The sequence below is a fragment of the Rhinoderma darwinii genome, chromosome 5, assembly GCF_050947455.1.
Source record: "Rhinoderma darwinii isolate aRhiDar2 chromosome 5, aRhiDar2.hap1, whole genome shotgun sequence".
In the NCBI taxonomy this organism is placed as follows: Eukaryota; Metazoa; Chordata; class Amphibia; order Anura; family Rhinodermatidae; genus Rhinoderma; species Rhinoderma darwinii.
Window position 1 is genome coordinate 93,083,646 of NC_134691.1, and position 27,095 is coordinate 93,110,740.

The window sequence follows — 27,095 nt, forward strand, 5'->3', positions numbered from 1 at the left end:
ATTAATATTTTGACGCACGCTGCGCATAACACAGTTTACAACTACCTAATGATGTAATTCTTCAATGTTAGGGTATGTGCACACACACTAATTACGTCCGTAGTTTACGGACGTATTTCGGCCGCAAGTACCGGACCGAACACAGTGCAGGGAGCCGGGCTCCTAGCATCATACTTATGTACGATGCTAGGAGTCCCTGCCTCGCTGCAGGACAACTGTCCCGTACTGTAATCATGTTTTCAGTACGGGACAGTTGTCCTGCAGCGAGGCATGGACTCCTAGCATCGTACATAAGTATGATGCTAGGAGCCCGGCTCCCTGCACTGTGTTCGGTCCGGTACTTGCGGCCGAAATACGTCCGTCAATTACGGACGTAATTAGTGTGTGTGCACATACCCTAAGACGTTCAGTAATAGAATCCATGCTTAAATAACCAGTCCACATAAGTAAAACGTTGCTGCATTGCCTCCATATTAAATTAAAATAAGCAGCTTCAGCTTTTGCTTTATTTTGAGTTAACCGAGGCTCTTGAAAATCTTGAAGTGGTGTTAAGAACTATGTACACCTTTGAAAACGTGTTGTTGTTTTTTTTTTTTATAAAAATGTGTATCAGTGTGATTGGTGCAACTTTATAATTACATTTTATTAAAAAATATTTTTACTTTTTGAGATACAGCTGCTTTGTATCCTGTATACAGAGCAGCAGTATCTTGCGCTGAGACCTGAATCCGTCAGGACAGCGGGACTGACGGCTTCAGTGTCCGTGGGTCTTGCGTGTCTCTGCCAACGAACTTAGATGTAATCGATAACCCGCGCCGCTGACCTGATGAATACAGGATTCAGCGCATTAAACAGCTGCTCCATATACAGGATACAAAGCAGCTGTATCTCAAAAAGTAAAAATACATTTTTAATAAAATGTAATTACAAAGTTGCACCAATCTCACTGATACACATTTTTATTAAAAAAAACAACTGTTTTCAAAAGGTACATAGCCTTTAAAGGGTTGGTATACAAATGATCTTTATGAAGTAAAATCAACTATTGGTCAGGTACTGTACTGTATCTCAGCAGTGGATGTTTGACATCTTGCCCCTGAAAGTCTGCTTAGGGCTCTGTTACTGATGATTAGAAATCCACTAAAAAATGTCCACATTTTAGCATCGTTCATAATGTTATTTCCTTCTTATCTTAAACAGCTTAGGCTATGTTCAGATATGCGTTCATAAGGGAAGCCACAACGCTGTGCAGGATCTGTTGTATGATGGATCCCAATGGTGCCCAACAATCTAATGTGGCCCGTCAGGATTCCATCATTTTGACAACAAGAATAGCGATGTATGCTGGGCTATTCTTGCTGGAACTGCGGAAGTGTGAACATAGCCAAATGTGATCATTAACCTACAAAATACTATTTCTAATTGAATCCATTTAGACAGTATTGAGATGCAAGTCCATTTGCTTATGTACTCCAAGATATTTCTCATATATAATTACACAAATATCTAGAAAGGAAGGTCTTGTGTTATTTCAATAACGTACTACCAATTCCAAAACAAGCACTCATGTTTGGATGAAGACATGAAGGAATAATGGAAGTATATTTGATATGGTGTGCAAGGGTCCTCATTTAATATGCAAGATGTAGAGTAAATGTCAAGGACTACCAAACACAATGATTTGTCTACATACTAATGACAACGGTGGAAGTGATCCTTAGATAGAATGATGGCAGGTCAGTATACTCACCAAGTGTCCCTTTTGATGCCCGAAAGGAACAAAAAGTACAGAATTTTAGGCACATATGACATTTTCCACTTTGAATAGTTTTATTTGTACAAAGCAAATTTGGCTAATGTTATGATTTATTTATGAAGAGTGAATATGAGCTCACACCCAGGTCGGAGGCTGGAATATTCACAGCATACCTCCCGATGCATGGTTTTAAGCTGTGGCAGCCATCAATGGAAAAAATGTTGCCAGCTAGGGTTGTCACGATACCAGAATTTCGATACTTTGTGTAGTCTTGCGATTTTCGATACCAAAACGATACTTTGCCAACAGTAATAGAAAAAAAAAATAAGTTCTTCCATTTTCTGATGTGAGGTATGTAGTGTGATGAATTTTGAATGTGCCTCACTTTAATAGTAATTACCCCCATCATGGGGTTAATTACTATAAATGTGTGGCACATGGAGGTTAAATTCATGCCACCTCGTGCCGTACATTAATAAGTGAAAGAAAGAAGTTTTTATTCTATTTTTTTACAGCATACACATCATAATGACGCAACAAATTTATTGTGCAGGTTATTACGGCTACGCCAAAACCGATTATGTGTATATTTTATGCATTGAGACTTATTTTAATGTTTATTGTAAAAAATGTGTATGTGTGTTTTTTTTATTTAATATTACTTTATGTTTTTACTTTTTTATTTTTAAACTTAATGTACTGGCATATATCTATATACTGATAGTACACAGGCAGTTGTTAGGACATACCCAAGTATACCCTAACAACAAGAAATATGGTAAGACAGACCTAGTGTCCTTGAATAGACCCTGAGCTGTCTGCCCAGAAACGCAGTGCCAACTCAATACATTAAGAGAGAGTTCTCTGTCCATATGAGCTTACAAATTTGCTTATGCACATTAATGAAATTTAACATAATAACATAGTTTGTAAGACCGAAAAAAACAACATACGGCAAAACTTCTATGCGGTTTTACCTCTATGAGGTAAAAGCCAATTTTCCACAGGTAAAATTTCTTCCAGACTCCAATCAGAATAAATCCCTGGATCAAAGACTCATCTCCAGTAATCTAGTAACTATAACTTTTTTATTATTATTATTATTATTATTATTATTATTATCACACTCAAGAAAGGCAACAGACACCTATTGAACTCTTTGAGTGAATTCACTATGACAACTTCCATGGCAGAGAGATTTTTTTTTTCTCACTGCTCTCACAGTAAAGAATCCTCTTCTATGTTTGTGTAGAAACCTTCTTTCCTCTAGATGTAGAGGATGTCTCCTTGTTACAGTTACAATCCTGGCTATAAATAGATCATGAGTTAAATCTCTGACATATTAGAAAGGTATTGGGTCACCCCTCAGCCATCTTTTTTCTGAACTAAATAACCCTAATTTTGATAATTAGAGATGAGCGAACCGGCACAACCGAACCCGGTTTCGGTCCGAACATCGTAAAAAAAGTTTGGTTCGCAGCGAATCCGAACTTCACCAGGTTCGGCCGAACACGTTTTGACCGAACCCGGCTTATGAGTCACTGATTTTCCGGTACGCGACGTCAGGAGATAGTCACTGTCCAGGGTGCTGAAAGAGTTAAGCGATCGGCAGTAACTGTTTCAGCACCCTGGACAGTGACTTCCGATCACAATATACATCAACGTGTAAAAAAAATAGAAGTTCCTACTTACCGATAACTCCCTGCTTCTTCCTCCAGTCCGACCTCCCGGGATGACGATTCAGTCCAAGTGACCGCTGCAGCCAATCACAGGCCAGTCATGTCAGCCAGTCATGGGCTGAAACGTCATCCAGGGATGTCGGGCTGGATGTCAAGAGAGGGACGCGTCACCAAGGCAACGGTGACGCGTCCCTCTCTTGACATCCAGCCCGACATCCCTGGAAGACGCGACAGTCCATGTGACCGCTGCAGCATGCGATTGGCCTGTGATTGGCTGCAGCGGTCACATTGGCTGAAACGTCATCCAGGGATGTCGGGCCGGATGACGAGAGGGACGCGTCACCAAGGCAACGGCCGGGATGCCGGACTGGATAAAGAAGCAGGAAGTTCTCGGTAAGTTTGCTCTATATTGTGATCGAAATTCACTGTCCAGGGTGCTGAAAGAGTTACAGCCGATCAGTTAACTCTTTCAGCACCCTGGACAGTCACTATTTACTGACGTCGCCTAGCAACGCTACCGTAATGCCGGGTGCACACATGTAGCCACCCATCATTACGGGAGCTCCATAGACTTCTATGGGCTGCCCGTGCCGTTATCACGGCCATGATTTTTATGGGCTTTCTTGAATTACAGGTTCGGTCCGAACTAGTTCGGTCCGAATCGAACTTTTTCATGAAATTCGGCGAACCAGCCGAACCGAACCTATCATAAGTTCGCTCATCTCTATTGATAATCCCTAATTCTGTAGTCCACCCATTACATTTATTACTTTGGTTGCCTGACTTAAAACCCGCTTAAGCTCTACTATGTCTTTCTTGTGCACTGGTGACTAAAACTGTACACTATAAATCACTAGTCATGCTGTACATGAAATATTAAGTGGTAGAACTATGTTCTTGTCATGTGCATCTATGCCGCTTGTGATGCACCCTATGATCTTATTTGCCTTGGCAGCAGCTGCCTGACACTGGTTGCTACATTTAAGTTTACGGTCAACTAAAACTCCTAACTTGTCAGTGTATTAGCCTTTGTGTTAATTACTTTACACATTTTAGGGTCATCTGCAAAAATTTTATTTTCAATGTGAAATCCCTCTGCGAACTCATTAATAAATATATTAAAGAGAATAGGGCCCAATATTGACACCTGTGGTATCCCCATTATCAACCCAATCTGAGTATATACCATTAATAACCACTCTCGGTTTTCTATCACTGAGCCAGTTACTTACCCACTTACACGCATTTCCCCCCAGTGCCAGCATTCTCATTTTATGTACCAACCTTTTTCTGCGGCACAGTATCAAATGCTTTGAAAAATCGAGAAATATAGTATGACATCCAACAATTCACTTCGGTTCAGTCTAGAATTTACCTACTCATATAAACTGATCAGATTACTTTGAGAGGACGATCTCAACCCATGCTGATATGGATTTATAAGGTTTTTTTTCTCATTAAGATACTCCAGGACAGCATCTCTTAGAAAACCCTCAAACATTTTACCCACAATAGGAGGTTGAACTTACAGGCTTATAGTTTCCGGGATCACTTTTTGACCCCGTTTTTTATATTGGCACAACATTTGCTGTGCACCAGTACTGTGGAATATACCCTGTCACTATAAAAATCCTTAACTATCAGAAATAATAGTTTCTGTATTACTGTACTTAATTCCCTTAGAACACAGTGGTGTATGTCATCTAGACCCGGTGATCTGTCTATTTTAATCTTTTTAGGGTGGCGCTGCAGTTCTTCCTAGGTTAGACAGGTGACATTTAAAGGAGAGTTTAATTTATCTGTCTGCATCTCATCTGACACCTGTGTTTAATAAATTTCCACCTACATCTAACTTTGTTATTGGTGCCAATGTGCACCGTGACCACTAGATCCTCACCAGCCCCTCCCATTAAGTAATCAACCCGATCCGCGATACTTCAAACTCAAGTGCCAGGAAGACAACACACTGCTTGACAATCTCGATCTTTGTGACAGATTGCCCTATCTGTTCCCCTACTAATTGAATCCCCCCTAGCAGCACTTTCTGGCCTCCCCTGTACTTTTGTTCCTCTCCTTACTCGAGCAGACGATTTCTTAACTGTCAGAGGAAGTGTCTTGGTGCAACAGTGCTACCACTGAACGGACATCTCCCTCATTTACCAACTTGTTGAGGTGTGTTAGATAAGTACTAGCCTTCCTGACACTCTTCCCTCTACCCCGCCTTCTGTCTCCCAACTAGCTGCCTTATTTTCCTGTACCTCCATGCTACCATACTCCCCCGCATCTGCCCCAGCGAGTGGCTGCTTAGCAAGCAGCAAACTTCTTTCCATGTTATCAATGGATCTCAGGGTTGCAAGTTGCTCATTTAGTTTCAGGATCTGGGCTTCAAAACTTGCAACAAGCACACATTTTGCAAAGAAGTATGCACCCTCAAACGGCTGTTCAAGGACTGCAAACATTACACAAAATGTACACTGGATAGCATTGCCGAAAGTAAATAGCAACAAACAGTGAATAAATACCAGCCACCCCTTCTAAACTCTCAGAATTTAAAACCACTTAACCCTTTCATGACCAAGGGTCATTGATGCCCCTGTGTCCAGGTCAAATTTTCCATTTTTAATATGCACTTCTGTAAACGATAATATCTTTGGAACCGCTTTGAATATTACAACTATTTTTACTTTGTTTTTTTACAAGACTTATGAGGCTTTCATTTTCTAGATTAGTTTAATTAATGCAGTGTTTTTAATTTTTATTATGAGCAGACAAATCACTAAAAATGTAAAAAAAAAAAACTTTTTTGTATTTTTTTAAAATATATATTCATTTATTTATATATATATATATATATATATATATATATATATATATATATATATATATATATACACACACACACACACACATACACTGTAGAGCGCTGTAACAATTATACCTCTTCTCTCTCCGTCACCCTGGATCGGTGTGAGGGGAAAGTGAAGAGGGCAATATACACACCTCCGTGAAAAAAATGGCAGACAACCACTAATCAACGGTCAGTTTTTCATAGGTGTTTTGCATCAATGTGTCTCAAAATTTGAATCCATTTTCCGGCCGTCTGACCATTTTTAACTGGCATTTGCCATCCGTTTTTCATGAACGTTAAAAAAATGGATGAATTTGATTTGTTAGGGTTTTTTGTCCCAACCCCCTGAAAACACCACAGTGCCCATGTAGATAGTGATGCAAAACCACTGTACATAGTGCCACATTGCCCACATAGATAGTGCACACTGTAAATAGTGCCACAGTGCCCACATAGTGCCACAGTTCTCACTGTGGATAATGCCCACATAGTGCCACACACAGTGCCCATGTAGATAGCGCCAGTGTCCCCTGTAGATTTTGGTCATAGAGTCAGTTCAGGTTGTGGGTGTCACTATCTACAGTGGGGGTGTATTCCGGGGCTCTCAAAGCCCCGGCCGACATGAGTGCAGTGCTACTCACACTGAAGCAGCACTGCACTCATTAAACCCATTCCAGGCTGTCAAGGTTTATACACGTGCTAACTGCACAGGGCATCTGCAGTTAGAACGTATATAGCCGTATGGCAGTCGTGAATGGGTTAATCTCAAGTCACACACAAGAGAAAACACACTGTAGTTTAAAACACTCTCAGAAGCTTCCACATTCGCTTTCTCAGTTTGATTTAAAGAGGCTCTGTCACCACATTATAAGTGCCCTATCTCCTACATAAGGAGATTGGCGCTATAATGTAGGTGACAACAGTGCTTTTTATTTAATATAACGATCTGTCTTCACCACTTTATTAGCGATTTTAGATTTATGCTAATGAGTTGCTTAATGCCCAAGTGGGCGTATTTTTACTTTAGACCAAGTGGGCGTTGTACAGAGGAGTGTAGGACGCTGACCAATCAGCATCATGCACTCCTCTTCATTCATTTAGGCAGCGCATAGGGATCCTTTTAGATCGCTATGTGCAGTCTTATACTAACACATTAACAATACTGAAGTGTTTAGACAGTGAATAGACATTCCACGGGATGTCTATTCACAATCTCTGCACTTCGTTACTGTTTTTGTGGTAGTTGCAGCAGAGCAAAGCGTAATCTCGCTGTAACCTGTCATTTACCGCGTAATCTCGCGGGATTACGCTTTGCTCTGCTGTAACTACCACAAAAACAGTAACGAAGTGCAGAGATTGTGAATAGACATCCCGTGGAATATCTATTCACTGTCTAAACACTTCAGTATTGTTAATGTGTTAGTATAAGACTGCACATAGCGATCTAAAAGGATCCCTATGCGCTGCCTAAATGAATGGAGAGGAGTGCATGACGCTGATTGGTCAGCGTCATACACTCCTCTGTACAACGCCCACTTGGTCTAAAGTAAAAATACGCCCACTTGGGCATTAAGCAACTCATTAGCATAAATATAAAATAGCTAATAAAGTGGTGAAAATAGATCGTTTTATTAAATAAAAAGCATTACTGTCATCTACATTATAGCGCCGATCTCCTTATGTAGGAGATAGGGCACTTATAATGTGGTGACAGAGACTCTTTAAAGCAGCTTTTTTCCCCACTTATCTGCAGAACATGCTGCAAGTGATTCCTCTGGTTGAAAATGTGATGGCAGATTATTTATTGTTTGACATAGGATTCCCTGTATCTGACCCCCCAAAACGTCTTGAACGGATAGAGCCATGCATCTGTGCAGCCACCTATCTATTTATTCTGCAAGTTGGCCCCCGTTCACCTGACAGGTGCGGGGTCCAAGAGGTGGGACTGAGTGGACAGTGTAGCTCGAAACATAAGGGCAATTTAAAATTAATTTGTCCTCTACAACATTAAGGCTGGGTTCACACGACCATGTTACGTCCGTAATGTACGGAACGTATTTCGGCCGGAAGACCCGGACCGAACACAGTGCAGGGAGCCGGGCTCCTAGCATCATAGTGATGTACGATGCTAGGAGTCCCTGCCTCTGCGTGGAACTACTGTCCCGTACTGTAATCATGATTACAGTACGGGACAGTTGTCCTGCAGCGAGGCAGGGACTCCTAGCATTGTACATCACTATGATGCTAGGAGCCCGGCTCCCTGCACTATGTTCGGTCCGGGTCTTCCGGCCGAAATACGTTCCGTACATTACGGACGTAACATGGTCGTGTGAACCCAGCCTAAAGGGTAACTAAACGTTCAAAAAACTTCTGACATGTCATAGTGACATGTCAGAAGTTTTAATTTTGATCACTAATACGAACCGGCAGAAGTGATCATGTGAGCGCTCAGCCGGTTAGTTTCTGTTTGGCTTTTTCCGGAAAGCCGATCTAGTGTTGTACGGGCCCGTAGACTTTCTATTGAGTCCGTACACACCGCTATATTGAATTCCGGAAAAAGCGGAACAGAAACTAAGCGGCTCAGCGCTCACACGAGCACTTCTGCGGCTTTGTTTTAGCAATTGGTGGGGCTCTAAGTGCTCGGACCCCTATCAATCAAAACTTCTGACATGTCACTATGACATGTCAGAAGTTTGTTGAACGTTTAGTTACCCTTTAATGTGATCTGTTACAAACCTTCATTATACTTCCTATTTTACCCTATGTACTGATTGACTGAAAATGGAATAAAGCATGTTCACAGGGTGTCCGAAAACCGGTCAAAACTAAAAATGTACACATGAAATATTAAACAAATTGCAAGAGGTGACAATTTTCAGGGGGTAGACAAAAGCAGCAGTCATTTGATTACTTAAAACTATGTGAGAAAATGTCACACCTGGCGCAGCCTTCATGTAGTGGAATAGCCTAAAAAGTCATTGGGAGGGCACTTGTCACAGAGAATGCATTCAATAGGGTTGCCTGGTTTGGAAAACTAATTTTTTAAATACTCTATTGGTGAATTCTGAGTTAATAGAAGAGTGTCCTCTTTAAGGATCCTCATCTATAGCCAGAGCAGATAGCAGCTACAAAGAGCATCTTCTACACTGGAGAACCCAATACAATTGTCATATCGGTGAATTAAACAGTTCATTCATTTTAACTATGTTTTACTTCTTCTTTCACGTGGTGGCGCTCCAGCGGAATCAAACACTCACGTCGGGGTTGCCCCCCACATTACAGTTGTTTTTTGTAGGCAATAGCAGCGGGACATACTGTTATCAACTTATCGTCAGGGTACCCTTCTAATAAAAAGGGATTATCCAAAGTGTACAACCGCTTAAAAGGAAAAAGGCTCTATGTCCTCAAAAAGACTATTCTTTTTTGAGGACAAACATTATATCTAGGAATAGAGACAACACAGATCGGCTGCCTGTTCCGTATATTGGACATTTTAATCTGCTACATATTGGAATACAAATTGTACAACTGACTGTGGAACCCGCTCTGAGCAGCTTCAGCCCTAGTCTTTTACTGCTGGAGGCTATAAGTATAGCTTTGGTGACTTTCTATTAGACAAAAAGTATATGGCATTGACTGGGTAATAGAAATCTGGTCCATTTGCTGATATATATTGAATTTACCAACGACAAGGGAATTATACTTCATAACCTATATTATGTTAGTTTTTACTTTATTCCCACTATTATATGGTTATTGTCACTTAGCACAATACATTTTATTCACTTCAGAATTCCAACCTTGAGCATGTTGCTCAACTGCATAAAAGATATGAAATACAAAGGATTTGCATTTGTTTACATACCGAAGGCTAGAACACAATTCACAGCAACCTAAAGATCTCCTATCCTGGAGAAGGCCACAAGATGCTGGCCTTACATACATTTACAGTACACGGGAGGGCCTATATATATATAGGCGATGAGTATGATACTCACACAATATGCGCCAGATTTAGAGGTTTTTCAGGCTGATCAGGAAACATAGGATGCAGAGGCTCGCGGCTGGAAGCACAGCTTAAAGACTTGCTTAGTGCATTCGTGAGCTTCTTTGCAGGGGATTTCTGTGAACAGCAAATACATGTAATGAATAACTAATGCTGTTTAATTAGAAGCTGCCTGTTAAGTACCTTTTTTACAGTGAACTACAACTGGCAGTATAGTCGTCCTAAACTTCTATTCATAAACTTATTTAAACTGTCATGAACTACTCATTGGCTGACATTTATTATGTTTACTTATGATCTTGACAGAAAATTGCACAGGTTAAATAATCACAAAAATTAAGCAAAAAATTGCAACCTTTGTCTTTTTACTCCAAAAAAAGAAATTGGGGAATAGTCAAGTTGTCACCTTCGAAAGCTATTTATTTATTTTTTCTTAAATAAAAATGTCTTTCAGTGTATTTGGTGCAACTTTATAATTAGTTTTTATTAAAAGTTATTTTTACTTTTTGAGATACAGCTGCTATGTATCCTGCATACAGAGCAGCTATATCTAGCGCTGAAACCTGTATTCGTCAGGTCAGCGTCACTTAGGTTCAGAGACGCACAGGACCCGCTTTCACTGAAACAGTCAGTCCCGCGGATACAGCTGCTCTTTATACAGGATACAAAGCAGCTGTATCTCAAAAAGTAAAAAAAAAAATGTTAATAAAAATTAAGTTGCACCAAACAGACTAGTACACATTTTTATTAAAAATAAAATAAAAAATGCTTTCGTAGGTGTACATAGCCTTTAAGAACCATTTATGAAATGTTAAAAAAAGGCATAAATTAGTTCCGCATATGTTCAGGCATAAAAAGAAATGCAAGCAGTCAGACATTTCCAAATACAACAGATTTATTAAGAAGTGTGCACTACCCTCTCCAATTTTATTGGTGAAAAATATGCCTTTTCTAATAGTATGGGGCCAATGTCTTTCTTATTTCTATGCCTGTGTCCTTATCATGACACTATCCTTCCTATAAAGTTGTGTTCTCATTACTCACTCACAACGGCAGAAAAGCCAGTGACCCCATAAGACTCCACACACTTCTATATTTCCTTGTACTGCTTTAAGCCTTCTAATCTGACTACAAGTTTGTGCAATAAAGAAAAAATAAAATAGAAACTAAAATCTTGGTATTTTATATAAGTACAAGGATTAGTGTCCATCGTATAACTAGATGCTATGTGGCAACTTTTATAGCAGCATCAGGTCTTACAAGTTACGTCGACAATTCTTAAAATATTCTACGTATACCAGTGATCGGCATGTATTTTATTGACAATATTTGTCAATTCAATAGATTCAATACAAACCGCAAACGTCTATGAAAATTCCACTTCGCAAAAATTGGTCAAATAGTTCAATATGTCACAAATATTACAAAAACGGCACAAAAAGAAGCTGCAGTTATCCCACATCATCATGTGTACGAATGCAGATACTGCTTTTTCTGCAACCCATCCCCTGTCTATTAAAGAGACCGAAAAAAAACCAGATCAATAATAGGAGTATAAATGAAAATACCAGAAAGTTATTCATAGTTCTACAAGTCCAGTCCACAGTACCAGCACTGCCAACGTAGCCAAACTTCACACACTATGCCATGCTCAATACTTACACGCGTGCCAGTAATAAACTAGCCTCTTCCAGAATCATAAACTAATAATGTCCCTCTCAATTCCCAAATTCATTGTCTGCTGTGCTTTATCTTTCGGGGTTAGTCCACTCTTGTGTTTGCTTTTTGTGTGGTGCAGCTGCAGAACCCAGTGAACCTTCTCTTACCCATGACGTATACTCTTTCATTTGGTGTTGGTTGCTATGGGAACCGCTGGCATGTCCCCTCCAGAAGCAGTCCTGACAGAGCTGGTAATTGTGACACTGCTGGCAGCGATAGCGGAAACCCATCATACTCTCACAGTGGCAATAGGAACACTCGACCGGGTGGAAGACTATGAAAGAAAAGAATAGGCTTTTTACAATAAAAACAGAAATTAAAAAAATATCTCAAGTGATCATTAAAAGAAAAGTATGTGAATCCCTGCACTACTAGTTATAATCACAAAATAGCCTAAGCTATAACCTAATATATAAAGGTCAATGGGTAAGGGGTTAACCTGTTAAAGGGGTATTCCCAGAATCAACATTTACAACCTATCCACTGTGGATAGGTGATAAATGTTCGTAGTCGGAAACCCCTTTAACAGAACAAGTCTGCACAGTATAAATCTCGATTGCAGAAGAAATCTAATAATGTACTTACCATTTTCTACATTCGCCAGTCGATGCAGAAGAGGTAACCAGACAAGACACTGAGGTGGTGGGTCAGACATAAGTGTGTCCAAGAACGAATTTAAGCTAACTTTTTTCTGTGTGGGGGAATAAAAACAACAACAACAAAAAAAACAACAAAAACTCAATATGAACACATTCAGATGGAGAAAATATTCCGGTTGAAATATATGTATGTTGGTGCATTGCTGAACAGCATGGGCGTAACTATAGCAGCTGCTATGGGGCCCAGGCATTGAGGGGGTCCACTCAGATGAAAAACATTGTTCCGTTTTGTAGAAAGTAACAAGTTGCTGAATTCTGTTATCTAGCGCTACTTCGTGGATTCTCTGACATATGGCACTATCACCCATACCCGCACTTATTGCTACTTATGCTGCTTTTCCAGTATCCAGTCACTAGGTGGTGAGGGCCCTTGTCATTTTGCAATAGGGCCCTACAAATTCTAGTTACGCACCTGCTAAGCAGAACTATTCAATACCTATAATTTATATGTAACACATTAGTATTGGTGAACAGTAAGCTGCAATATTGCTTTTATAGCATTTTTCACTTTTTAGAACCTCTATTTCTACAGTAAAGTGACAATAGTAATTTTCCACCAATGTCACAGTTTATTTATTGTTTTAACTTTTGTTTATTCACTTTTTAGAGGAAAAACTAAAGACACAATATTTGTACAATTGGGTATTACATGGCCATATCACAAGACATTTTGGTTACCCAGCCTCCATACCGAGTCTTCCCTGCCGATCTGTGTCTTTCAATCTTGTGTATGCTATTCCTATATATGGATTACTACACAAGAGGAAGGCATTAATAAACGGAGTTCGGAATGGCCACATAACAGCCTAAATGTACACTGGATACAAGTAATACAAAGTCATCCATTTAATGTTTTCATTAAAGAGGCTCTGTCACCAGATTTCCAAATCCCTATCTCTTATTGCAGGTGATCGGCGCTGCAATGTAGAGAACAGTAAAGTTTTTTTTTTTTTAAAACGAGCATTTTTGGCCAAGTTATGAGCATTTTTATATTTATGCAAATGAGCCTTTCTAATGGACAACTGGGCGTGTTTAATCTTATTTCCAACTGGGCGTGTATTGTGTTTGTCACATCTGGGCGTTTTTACTTCTTTTACTAGCTGGGCGTTGTGAATAGTAGTGTATGATGCTGACGAATCAGCATCATCCACTTCTCTTCGTTACCACCCAGCTTCTAGCAGTGCACAGACACACAGCGTGTTCTCGCGAGATCAAACTGTGATGTCACTTCCTGCCCCAGGTCCTTCATCGCGTCGGACGAGCGAGGACACATCGGCACCAGGCGTCAGAGGCGTCACACGCTGTGTGTCTGTGCACTGCCAGAAGCTGGGTGGTAACGAAGAGAAGTGGATGATGCTGATTCGTCAGCATCATACACTTCTATTCACAACGCCCAGCTAGTTAAACAAGTAAACACACCCAGATGTAACAAACACAATACACGCCCAGTTGGAAATAAGATTAAACACGCCCAGTTGTCCATTAGAAAGGCTCATTTGCATAAATATAAAAATGCTCATAACTTGGCCAAAAATGCTTGTTTTTGAAGAAAAAAAAACCACGTTACTGTTATCTACATTGCAGCGCCGATCACCTGCAATAGGAGATAGGGGTTTGAAAATCTGGTGACAGAGCCTCTTTAAGTGTCAAAAATAGTGTCTTAATAATGCAGCGTGAAGCACATTGGTACTAGAAATACAATTTAACAGTAAAACCCTAAAATATATCAAGCTCAAAATCACATACTGGACAAAATTTTCAATTTTATTTGAGGTCATCCATATAAATAGGTGCTATAACAGTAACACATCATTTGTCATATTATTACTAGGTGGCCAGTTTAAGTGCTTGTTTACATGCCTGTATCTGAGGTCCATGATCCATTCCATACTTTTTTGCCAAAACCAGTAACGAATCCCAGCAGGAGGAAACAGGAAAAAATGTAATGATAAAATATTTTATTCTAAATGAGCCATTCACATTTGTAGACCCACAGGCATGAAATGTGCTTTTTAGCTTTTATTTCATTCTGCTTACCCACAAAACCATTGAACTGTTTTAATAAACGTGTTAATAAATGATTAAATAGAGGCTACAACTGATTCAATTAAAATATTCTCCCTCTATTCGATCTAAAAACGTGCAGATCTCCCTGGGTTCCCATATTAGAAACACAAGCCTCTGGCTACAACCCAGCAATATTTAAGTGCTAAACAAATGTGTAATTTGTGTAACTGAAACCTTGTGAACATTTCTATACAGTAGACACAGAACCAAACTTCACACATTCCAGAAATAAGAGAAAATCATATAAATAAATTCCATCACTTTCACGCTTGGGATTTCCTATGTGACTACAGATTGGAGAGGTTGGTTTTTTAACCTGTTTGATCCCTTGCTTTGTAAAGCTAAGTGGTGCCAAGCTGTCTGTATTCCATTTATCTCCCTCCCTCATTGACATGGCAGTCACCATTTGTCACAATGTATGGCACTTGACTGTAGCTGAGAGTACTGGTGTCAGGGGGGCAACGGCAGAATTTTGTAATAAAATATAATGCTCGCCGCAAATGGGCTAAATCGGTCTTTACAGCCATCTAAAATCAATAGTGTATGGGCAACTTAACCGTGGATAGAAATTAATTCTTAGGCTGCTCTTCACATGTGTTAGATCAAAATCTGGACCAATGGAATTGATTGTATTTGAAATGTAATTTTCTGTGTAACACGCACTGGCTAAAATGATTGATTTGACTATGGAAGTGTTTATATTCATTATTAGACTCAGTTCACACTAGCGTTCATGCCTCCGTTGATGGTTCCATCTGCCATTCCGGCAGGAATAGCACAGTCTGCAGCTCTACTCTTGGATATATATATATATATATATATATTTTACAACAGATCCAAACTGACACTGGGTGGGGGTTCTGGTATATATATATATATATATATATATATATATACATATACCAGAACCCCCACCCAGTGTCAGTTTGGATCTGTTGGATCCATCAGAGTGTCATGGCTTAGATTATAAACAGAAGCCATGACATTAGTATGAACATTATAGCCTTATAGAACAACATAATCGAGACATTGCATTCTTCATACCTGCTGTGAAAAACAAGACCTTGCAGACTGCTCTGTGTAACCAAATGAAGGTCCTTCAAATACAGCGGTTGGCAGTTTCAGCACCTCCCTCAGAAACTGGTCATATCTCTGGTAAACCATTACACCACCAGAATCCGAGATCAATGAGAAAATATCTGGAAGAAGCAGTAAAAAATAGAAAGATTAAAATGAAAAATAAAAAGTGTCAACACTGACCTTCCTAAGGTTATTTGATTTTTTTTTCAGATACAACTCTAAGGTGCTCTTTTGTTGGCATTATTCATTTTCCTATGGCATTATAGTTGTTTTTTGTTTTTTTTTTGCAGTATAACCTTTTATAAGCCTTATTATTCTTTGGTGTATAAAATGACATACTGAAAAAGAAAATGGGACCATTCTTGGTTGCATCTAGAATCTGAATACCAGTACAACCATAACATTTGCTACAACATATCCAGTCTAGGCAATTAGTTGCGAGCTAAATACATAACAGCACAAATCTCACTCCTGTTCTAAAAGTTTGCTACAATGTAACGGTACCGAAAGATCTATCTGTAGGATAGCAAGAAGAAGGGGGCAGATGGAGGATAATAACACATGACTGAAGGGAAGGATCTGACTATACACAGGGTTTGTTAGCAGTCAGTGTCCATTGAAGAGTTGCAAAAGCAACCTTGGTACAAATAGATCTGCATAGGAGCTGTATACACAAAATGGATATTTTCATTTAAGACTACTGGCAAAGTTGCGTAATTTATATAGAACACGTTTTAGTATTTTAATATTGGAATGCAGTCGCATTTATATTAGCTGTAATTAAAAACTAATGCTACAGTATATATGTCCTAGCTCTCCGATAGGTCATCCAAGGGAACCTGTTTAATTTCTCTTTAGCAACTCCCTCACATTCATTAGCTCAGTCCCTTACATGCAATATAAAAGACAGTAGGCAGTACTATTCATTTTCTTTTAAGGTGGCAGTGGGTCCCCTACATGCAGGGCACTTGTGAAGCGGCACAGGTTGCCCATATGTGTGCCCAGTTCTGTTAATCAAATTATGTTGTGGAGAGGTACATCTTCTTGTCACCAAAACCCATATGCATTTTGTAATGCCTACTTCTGGGCTAGACAACATGATTTTCAAGGGAGAATCCCTGTATCATGCAACACCATGTTTAGTCTCACACTAGGCATTACACCAGGGGTCTCAAACTCGGCCGGGTAAGTGGGCCGCATATAGAAAAAATGGGGGGCTGCATTACTTTCAAATTTGATACAATACAAAATTATTGTTAATCAACTAGTTATTTGAACTACTATAACACTATATTACTAGAATAATAATACTACATTACTATAATAATAGCGCTAGGTTTAAAATTTGAGATATTTCTCCACGTGCTTATTTCAACAATCCAGCTTCACAGTTTAAGTGTCGCTAAATGCAGTCCGGCGGCTCAGTTAGCACGCAGTGCCCTCTGTGGATGCTGCCGCAGTGCCCTCTGTGGATGCTGCCGCAGTGCCCTCTGTAGATAATGCAACACACCCCTAGATAAGGCCACAGTGCCCTCTGTAGATAAGGCCACAGTGCCCTCTGTAGATAAGGCCACAGTGCCCTCTGTAGATAAGGCCACAGTGCCCTCTGTAGATAAGGCCACAGTGCCCTCTGTAGATAAGGCCACAGTGCCCTCTGTAGATAAGGCCACAGTGCCCTCTGTAGATAATGCAACATACCCCTAGATAATGCCAGTGTCCTCTTCAGATACTGCCACACACCCACTTGTAGATAATGCCACAGTGCCCTCTGTAGAGGCTGCCACAGTGCCCTCTGTAGAGGCTGCCACTGTGCCCTCTGTAGAGGCTGCCACCGTGCCCTCTGTAGAGGCTGCCACCGTGCCCTCTGTAGAGGCTGCCACCGTGCCCTCTGTAGAGGCTGCCACCGTGCCCTCTGTACATTCTGCCACAGTGCCCTCTGTACATTCTGCCACAGTGCCCTCTGTACATTCTGCCACAGTGCCCTCTGCAGATGCTGCCACAGTGCCCTCTGCAGATGCTGCCACAGTGCCCTCTGCAGATGCTGCCACAGTGCCCTCTGCAGATGCTGCCACAGTGATGTCAGGAGCTTGCCCAGAGCTGGAGTCCCGGAGCAGAGCCGCTTCTGGCACTCTGCCTGGGATTCCAGCTCTGCTCCTGACATCACTGTCCATATATGGACAGAGATGTCAGGAGCAACCCCAGAGCTGGAGTCCCAGGCAGAGCGCTAGTAGGCTCTTCCTGGGACTCCAGCTGTGCTCCTGACATCACTGGGACTCCTGCTCTGGGGAAGCCCCTGACATCATTGTCGATGTATGGACAGCGATGCCAGAGGCTTCCCCAGAGTCCCGGAGCAGAGCCGATAATAGCGCTCTGCCCGGGACTCCGCTCTGGGGAAGACCCTGACACACTGTCCACATATGGGCAGCGATGTCAGGGAATTCCACAGAGTCCCGGAGCAGAGCCTGTACTAGCGCTCTGCCCGGGACTGCGCTCTGGGGAAGACCCTGACACACTGTCTATATATGGACAGAAATGTCAGTGAATTCCAAAGAGTCCCGGAGCAGAGCCGACACCAGCGCTCTGCTCGGGACTCCGGCTCTGGGGAAGCCCCAGACATCGCTGTTCATATGTGGACAGCGATGTCAGGGAATTCCAGAGTCTCGGAGCAGAGCCGATACTAGCGGCTGTGTCCCGCGGGCCGCAGATGACAGCCCCAGGGGCCCCTGCATTACACAGATCAGTTTTGCAGTTGAGCTACTTTAAAGGAACGATATTTCAGGACAAGCAATCTTGAATTTTGAGCAACCTGGGCTCTAAACTGAAGCATAACATCAGTACCAGAATAGTAACATTCTTCTGAACCAAATTCGGCACCAGATTTCAGTATTGGTGTACTATTCTGCTCTCCAGCTTTGTATGATTGGTGGAAGGCGAGACTGTACAACTGGACTTACATCTCAATTTGTCCATGATTTTTCCTCCACATAGCGTGGCCAATGCCATTTTGACGGCAAAAACTGTGATCTTACCATGTCCTTCCCTGTAGAACAAAAATAAATGGTAATAAAAAAAATAATATTAAAATACCACAATTCATACAAAATGTCAGAATAATAAGGCAATTTAATAGAATGATTCTGTAGTGTTTACATTTCAGTAAAATTTTTTTCATTAATATTATTTTTAAAATATTCTAAACATTACAGTATTAGTCTTTCAGTAAAGTGGGCAGCACAAGCTTTGTCCGGTCATCTAACATAGCAAACGCTACAGGGACAGAAGCAGCTTCCATTCATCTGATTGCCAGCGTCTATTGAAACAGGGGAGGTCTTTCGGAGACGACCACTAGCATCGAGGATTGTTAATGACTGTCAGAGTTTAAGCTTAAAAATTTCTGTATTTAAACCAAGTGATAACCATTAAATTAACATTTCCAACATACTGATAGATTACACCATTTACACATAATCTGTATCCATATACTGGAAATATACTTACGGGTCATAGGCTGCCAGCAAGAAGTTTAACAATAAGCCGATGGACTGTTCTACATTTATTTGGTGAGTTGTTGGCATCCGCTTATTGAGCTGGTAAAATATTGTTGATAATACGGCTTCCAGACGTGCCACATTCAGTTCTACATTAGGATCCAGATTGTTTAGTGAATTTTCCCGGAGTGCTTCAATAATATTCCATATATCTACCAAATGCACTGCGTAGAAACACACAATAAATCAGAAAAGTCAAGGAAACTTATTAAAAATATGCTTGCATAAAAAACACTGCCATTACATCTCCGCATTGGACAAGCTATTTTTAGTGAACCAAAGTTATATGAAGTCATTGAAAAAAATTATAGCTAAATTCTGAGGCCCCATTCACATCTGCGTTCGTGATTCCGTTGTTCTGCTCCGTCAACGGAGCAGAACAACAAAAATGACGGAAGTGCAGGCTCCGTTGAACAACGGAGACACCCGTTGCCCTACGGAAGCCATTCACTTGAATAGGTTCTGTCAGGGTATCCGTGAATTTACCAGAAATAATAGCGCAGATTGCTTCGCTATTGTTTCTGGTATTTTCGGCGGATGTAAACAGGGCCTTACCATATTTATGTTCACATGAGTTTCTGCTCACAGCTGTAGTGTTTTCATCAATATCTTACTGGTAGGCCGGTTTCAGACTGATCCATTTTAACATCCATATAATGGCTGCAAGACCTGGACCCCCGTGGTTCTGCTGAACTTAGGACTCTTTCTAAGTCTGGTTCAGTAGAATCCAGGTCTGTATTTCAGCTGTCTAAAACCGGCCAACATTAGGGAATTGCTCATAATGCAGTTACCTTCCATTATAGCTAAACTACCACTTATATCAGCAGTCCCAAACCTTTTTTTAACCAAGGACCAGTCTCATGCAAACCAATTTTTCCACGGACCTGTGTGTGTGTGTGTGTGTGTGTGGGGGGGGGGGGGGGGGGTGGTTCGGGTCAGTTCACACGTTGCGTAAACACTGCAGATTTTCCGCAACGGAGTTTGTTGTGGAAAATCCGCAGTATAATACAGTAGCGGCAAAGTGGATGAGATAGAACAAATCTCATCCACACGCTGCATAATTGTGAGCACAGAAAATGCTCAGAAATTGACATGCGGTGCAGAGTTTTATTCCGCAGCATGTCAATTGTATTTGTGTAAACGCTGCTTATTTGTTGTGAGTTTTCCCCATTGAAATGGGGATGTAAAACCCACAACAAATAGCAGTTGTTGCGTTTATTAGCAAATAGCAGTTGTTGCTATTCATCCCATGTGACCGCCGCAGCCAATCACAGGCTGTAGCGGTGGTCACGTGGGATGACACGTCATCCCTGCAGGCCGGCCTGGATGACGTCAGAGGGCCGGCCTCCTGGGATAACGCTTCATCCCATGTGACCGCCGCTGAAGCCATTCACAGGCTGCATCGGTCTCCTGGGATAAAACGTCATCCCAGGAGGCTGGCCTGCTAGCAGGTCGACTAAATGCTCAGCAGTTTTCTGCAGCGGACATTCCAGGCAAAGAACTGCACCACAATTTGGTGCGGTTTTTCGCCCAGAATTCCCTGCGGCCACCTGGGCAGATACCAGATACCGTGGCCCAGTACCAAATGATCCACGGCCCGGTATTCGTCCGCGGCCCAGTGGTTGGGGTTCACGGACTTAAATAGAAGAAACTTTAAAATGCTACATTTGAACAGTGTTCCACTTTAAGACACATCAAAATATAAAGCAACAGCAGCTCACTCTGTGTAATAAAAGCCTCAATGTCCAAAGAAAGGGATTCACAGTCTGTTTGTCCAGAAATCCCCCTCTGGACTTCCAACGATCCACAGAAAAAGGCAGCAGACAGCATCCAGTCAGGTAAAAAAAAAAGACTTACATGTTTATTCGTACATCCAACACGACATCACTATGTCATGCTTGACGAAGACCCCTGCGTTGGTCGAAACAAAGAAATGTTGTGTTGGATGTACAAATAAACAGTATTTTTTTCATCTGTCTGGATGCTGTCTGCGATCTTTTTCTGTGGATACTTTGGGACATATTCAGACTGTGTGGCACTCCCAGTTGGTGAATTGCAGCTGGGAAGGCAGTTTTCACATCAGTGATCATAAGATGCACAGGCCTTTTTCTGGCTGCAGCAATATCTGGTCGGCAACAGAATTGACTCCTTTTGTGCTTATTTTTTATTTATTTTTAATCATTAGTTTTTATTGAGATTCAGATCTTTTATCAAACAGGTTAATACCAAACATTGGTCCATAAACAAGGACCTTCATCAAATAGTGCATTAGTACATTGGATACATAGCAGATCACACCATTGCAGAAGCACCAACACATAACATTGAAATAACAACAGTGCTGTATCAAAGATTTCAATTACAGACATATCATACAGTATGCCATTACATATAATATTGCGAGTCTATCCACAACTTCCAATTTTTCAAACTTTTACCATGAATAGCAGGATTTTGCAATAAGAGAGACTCATGATGGCAAGTAGTATTTATTCTATTAATTACTTCTGATAGAGAGGGTGATATGAGACTTCCAGGACTTGGCAATGGACAACCTAGTGGCAATGAATATGTGATGTATCACTACACGAAATTCATAGGAAATATCTCCCAACCCAATATCAAGAACTGCCAATTCTGGTTTGTAAGGAATATCTTTCCCAGTGATCCCTTTAATCAATTTATAGACCTCTTTCCACAAACCTTTAATCATCGAGCAATGCCACCACATGTGTATAGTAGATACAATAGATCCACACCCTCTCCAACAGATATTAGACGAACCAAAGAAAAAGTGAGCAAATCTAGATGGAGTCAGGTACCATCTGAGGTGAATTTTCTGTGTGAGTTCCACATGATTAATACATCTAGAATGACGCAGAATCCACCCCGAAGCCTTCACCCACTCCTCCGCGGGAAACTCTTCTCCCAACTCATGCTCCCATCTCAACACATTAGAAGATTTTCTTGCAACCATGTTATTCAGAAGAAGATCATAGCTACAGGAGAGTCCCTTATCGCACCCCTGCCACTGAAAAATAAACCTATTAAATGGCGACAGATGAGTCGGCCCAGCTGGAAACTCTAAAGATTGTAGTAAGTGTCTGATTTGAAGATATTGGTAAAATAAGGTACGGGGAATATCAAACCTGGATGTTAAGTTCTCAAATTACCTCATAATATCTCCATCATAAAAATCTGAAATATTCACCATCCCCGCCATCTTCCAGGGGAACATAGACACATGTGGGACATAAAATTGCACAACCTGAAGCGGAAGATGTTCAAGACTCAAATATACCCAAATGTTTTTGCATATATATGTTTTCCACACCTTCAATGAGTCCGAAGTGGTTTGTAATGTCACCCTGGGCAAGCTGGCACCTACATAGGATGCAGCCATAAGAATTTTTAAGGACGACTGGGAAAACATATCTCCTTCCAACTGGGCCCATAAATTAGTGGCTGGGTATCTCCATAACATGCACAGTTGATCCATAATAGCAGCTACATTATAAGCAACCACGTCTGGGACCCCCAATCCTCCCAATTTAACTTTACGAAATAATACATTTTTAGCTACTCTTGCTCTTTTGCCATTTCAGATAAAGTTAAGAAACTGTTTTTGAATTTGTGAAGCAAGTGACCCAGGTATCAGCAAGGGAATAGTTCTACAAAAGTACAAATATCTGGGAAGTAATAACATTTTGACCAAGTTAATTCTGGCAATCCATGATAACTGGAAAGTATTCAAATGTGCATTCTGACTTCAAACCTTCAATAAGATCCAAATAGTTGTTACTTAATATTTGAGAGACTGAAGAGAATAGCTTTATTCCTAGGTATGGAAGTCCTGATGTAGCCCAAGTCATTTGAAACTCTGACAAGGAGTTTTTAAGTAAAGGGTCTATATTAATGGCTAACATTTTGGATTTAGAAATATTCAATTTATAGTAGGATACTTCCGAGTACAATGAAATAATGGACATTAATTCCGTTAAAGACACAAGAGGAGAGGAACATGTTAATATGACATCATTCGCATATAATCCTATTTTATGCTCTCCCGTTCCTACCCTAATACCTGAGATGTTATTAGAACTACGGATCATTTCTGCAAAGGGTTCCATACATAAAGTAAAAATCAAGGGGGACAAAGGGCATCCCTGTCTAGTCCCATTAGTAACTGATATGTCCCTGGATAAAAGACCAGAAGATAGGACCTTAGCTGACGGTGTGGAATATAAAGAAAGAATGGCCTTTTTAATAATGGAATTAAACCCAAATGTTTCTAACGTACCTTCCAAATATTGCCAGTTCACTCGGTCAAATGCCTTTTCGGCATCCAGGTAGATAAAAAGAGACGCATTGTTGGACTCACCAGCTATTTGTATCAGATCTGGAATTCTACGAGTTCCGTCACTGGCTTGACGTCCTTTTACGAACCCCACCTGGTCCAACGCTACCAAGGAAGGCAAGCAATCATTCAACCTGTTCGCCAGGAGTTTAGCATATAATTTTATATCGCAATTTAAAACAAAAATCGGACGAAAGTTAGCTGGAGAATCTGGACTTTTCCCAGGTTTAGGAAGAGTGACAATAATGGCCTTTAGCATTTCTGGAGGGGGATTCGGACTGGCTGCAAAGCCCTCAAACATATTTTTCAAGTAGGGTAGGAGAATTTCAGCAAATGATCTATAATATTCATTTGGTAGGCCATCAGGCCCGGGAGACTTATTGTGTTTTGACCTAAGAAGTAGTAATCTTATTTCATCAACAGATATGGGAGCATTTAATTGACTAAGTTGCACCTCAGACAATTTACTTTTGTGCTTATTTTTATATTTTACCGAATCCAGTAGACAAATCAAAGATACATTGAAAAAATGTTTTTAATTCTTGGCATAGACTTTGATAACTGTTGAGGCCCTTGTATCACCATGTTCTGGCTGGTGAGGCCCCAGTAGAAAAACTGAGAAGTCCTGGTTTATAACACTGTACAACTGATATTTCACCAGATGCTTGATCACCAACAGGTTAAGGTTAGTAAAACAATGGACAGTGATGTATTTTGGAATTATATGATCTATAGGTGATATAGCCTTTTAATTCTCCCATGTATGAGAATACCAAATATATGCACTATATGTCAGTACAGCCTCAGAAAAGATTCCCTGTTTAGCTTTTAAGCCGGTCTCCCACACATAGCATGTATTTGGCACAGATGTGTACAAAAACTTTTTGATAAAAATGAAAGACAATAATTGGGTTTGGGAAATATACATTCTGCATGATGGTGAAACTTTATTGAATGAGCATGTGACCTCAGGCACGTGGACTATGACAGCAATATCAGCAATGATTGGACCGTCATAGGGATGTGTCGCACAAGGGAACGGTAACTCCCATTTGTAAATATATTCATACATTTTCATGAGGAACAACAGAGGAACAGCACAGTTCAGAGTTCTTAGAAAAGATGCTCCAGAATTGCTATTTTATAATGAAGGCATTTACTAATACAGATGTCAGGACATTGGACACGGCTTTAAAATGACATAGGCCTTAATGACATGAATAATAAGCTATAAGAATAAAACAGCCAATGGGTGCCAGTAATGTGTTTTTCATAATAAGACCTACATACAGAGGAAAAATGGAGAAGTAATCATGACCTAGGCTTTAAAGGGGCCATACGCTAATTGCCCAGTATGACAAATAAAGAAAAATAAAATCTATTTAAAAAAGATAAATCTATTATTTTTGTTCTACCAGCCATTGTACAGGCAGGCAAAGTATTAAAATCCAACATAGCCAGTTGAGTCATAATCAGCTGGAAACGGCAATTGAAGTCCATAGTAGCAGCTGCTGTTGCCTTAATTAAGTACCCCCCATGTCTTGTCATCTCTCTTCCCTATCCTTTCATTTACACGTATAATTGACTAGAGTACAGATCAGTCATACGGTTCATATCACTTACATTATCCCTTCCTAAACCCCAAAACCTTTATAATCATCTACGTCTATCCAGAGTATGGAACTAGTTATCCCCTCACATAGGTCAAAAGCATCAAATAGTACAAGAATGGGTGCTGATCTACTAAAAGGTTTGCCACTAGACACCTGCCAACTCAACTGTTTCCATAATAAGAAAATATTCATATTTACCATTAATTATGTCACATATTCTAGGATTAGAGGCTCCACACACGAGCCGTATATTTAGATACATTGAAAGGATTAGATACGGTCTTTCTGGGAGATTAGAAAATTTTTCCCAAAGCAAAAAGTTAATATGGCCACGTGCATGAGACCTAAGAGCTCTTTAATAACTGTTAAAGGGGTTGTCCGCTTTAATTAATCCCTTTATGTTAGAAGGGTCCCTCCACATTAAGTTGATCACAGGGGTACCTATACCTGGAAGGCTTATTAGGTATTTAGCTAATACTCAAGTTCAATCATAGAATGCTATGCTCACTGTAAGGCCTAATTCACACGAGCGTTGAATACGTCCGTGTTATGGCCGTTAAAACAACCGTCATCATACGCACGCATGTTTTTCAATGGGACCGTGTGAAGGGTCCGTTGAAAAATAGAACCTGTCCTATTATCTTTCATTTTCATGGATCCCTCCATAGGCTCAAGTCTATAGGGATCCGTGAAAACGGGGCCCGCATGGGGGCACCTCGAACGTGAAAACCTCAAGTTTTCACGTCCAAGTTTCCTTACGCTCGTGTGAACCTACCCTAAGAGAAATGTTAATCTAGTATCCCTACTGCCTGACATGAAATGTGAAATAACACCTTCCTTCTTTAGAGGTTGTGCCAAGAAAGACTTTTATGGCAGGAGAATGTTTAATTGACCTTTCATAAAAGTAGCAGGGGCCACTCATGCACAGTCACTTTTCAATGAAATGAACAGGAAAGCACTTATTTACCATCAACAGGAAACATTTATACTGTGTCCGGTCAACCCCTTGCTGATCGAGCACTGGATGCAGTCACATAATGTTGTAGCTGACTGTACTGCGTGTAGGCTCCCACCTTTAATTTTTGAAAGGGTACCTATGGCAGCATATATCAAGACTATCATATGCACATGGGTGAACCATCGTTGGGAATGTCCTCTTTAAATAGTCCACATGTCTGTGAGAGGCTGGAATGTAAGGCTATGTTCACATCTGCGTCAGGGCTAGTCGACTACGGTATTTGTCCCGTCAAAACGACGGTACCCTTGAACAACGGAGACAAACTGAAGCCATTGGCACCGGATCTGTCACCATTGAAATCAATGGTGATGGAAATGGAAACCTGTGGTTTCAGTTTGTGTCAGTCAGGGCTCCGTTCCGACGGAAAGCTCAGACGGAAGGTCGGAACGGAGCCCTGACGTAGATGTGAACGAAGCCTAACCTGTAGTTTGTAGAAAGTGATACTAGGTGTTTAGCATGTTTATTTGTAGCTAATTATCATATCCAAAATATTTCCTAATAACACACACTCTCCATTCATTTGGTGGTTGTTCCCTGTACCCTGCAAGGAAGCGGACTATAGGTTTCGTAAACTACAGAATGATGATGTTGTTCTAAGGCTTTTTACAATGCTAACATTTTACAAGCTTTAGCAGGTTTTAAACGCGGTTGTAAGTTCTTGATAAACAAGTACATTCAGATCTTCCTCCAACTATGCCATTTTCCCTAACATGCCAAGTAGAAAATGTAATGTCAAGTGCACGCG

General features: G+C 40.7%; 1 protein-coding gene across 14 annotated transcripts in view; it reads right to left on the minus strand.

The window, feature by feature from the left end:
* DTNA (dystrobrevin alpha) overlaps positions 1 to 27,095 on the minus strand; it is a 238,541-nt gene that overhangs the window by 51,310 nt on the left and 160,136 nt on the right. For all 14 annotated transcript variants that reach the window (XM_075826277.1, XM_075826275.1, XM_075826276.1 and 11 more), the window contains exons 4-10: positions 19,313 to 19,526; positions 18,769 to 18,854; positions 15,779 to 15,933; positions 14,528 to 14,557; positions 12,594 to 12,699; positions 12,116 to 12,282; positions 10,282 to 10,406 (exon numbers count right to left, since the gene is read on the minus strand). In XM_075826277.1, coding sequence (XP_075682392.1) covers positions 10,282 to 10,406; positions 12,116 to 12,282; positions 12,594 to 12,699; positions 14,528 to 14,557; positions 15,779 to 15,933; positions 18,769 to 18,854; positions 19,313 to 19,526 — 883 coding nt within the window. The remainder of the gene's footprint in view (positions 1 to 10,281; positions 10,407 to 12,115; positions 12,283 to 12,593; positions 12,700 to 14,527; positions 14,558 to 15,778; positions 15,934 to 18,768; positions 18,855 to 19,312; positions 19,527 to 27,095) is intronic.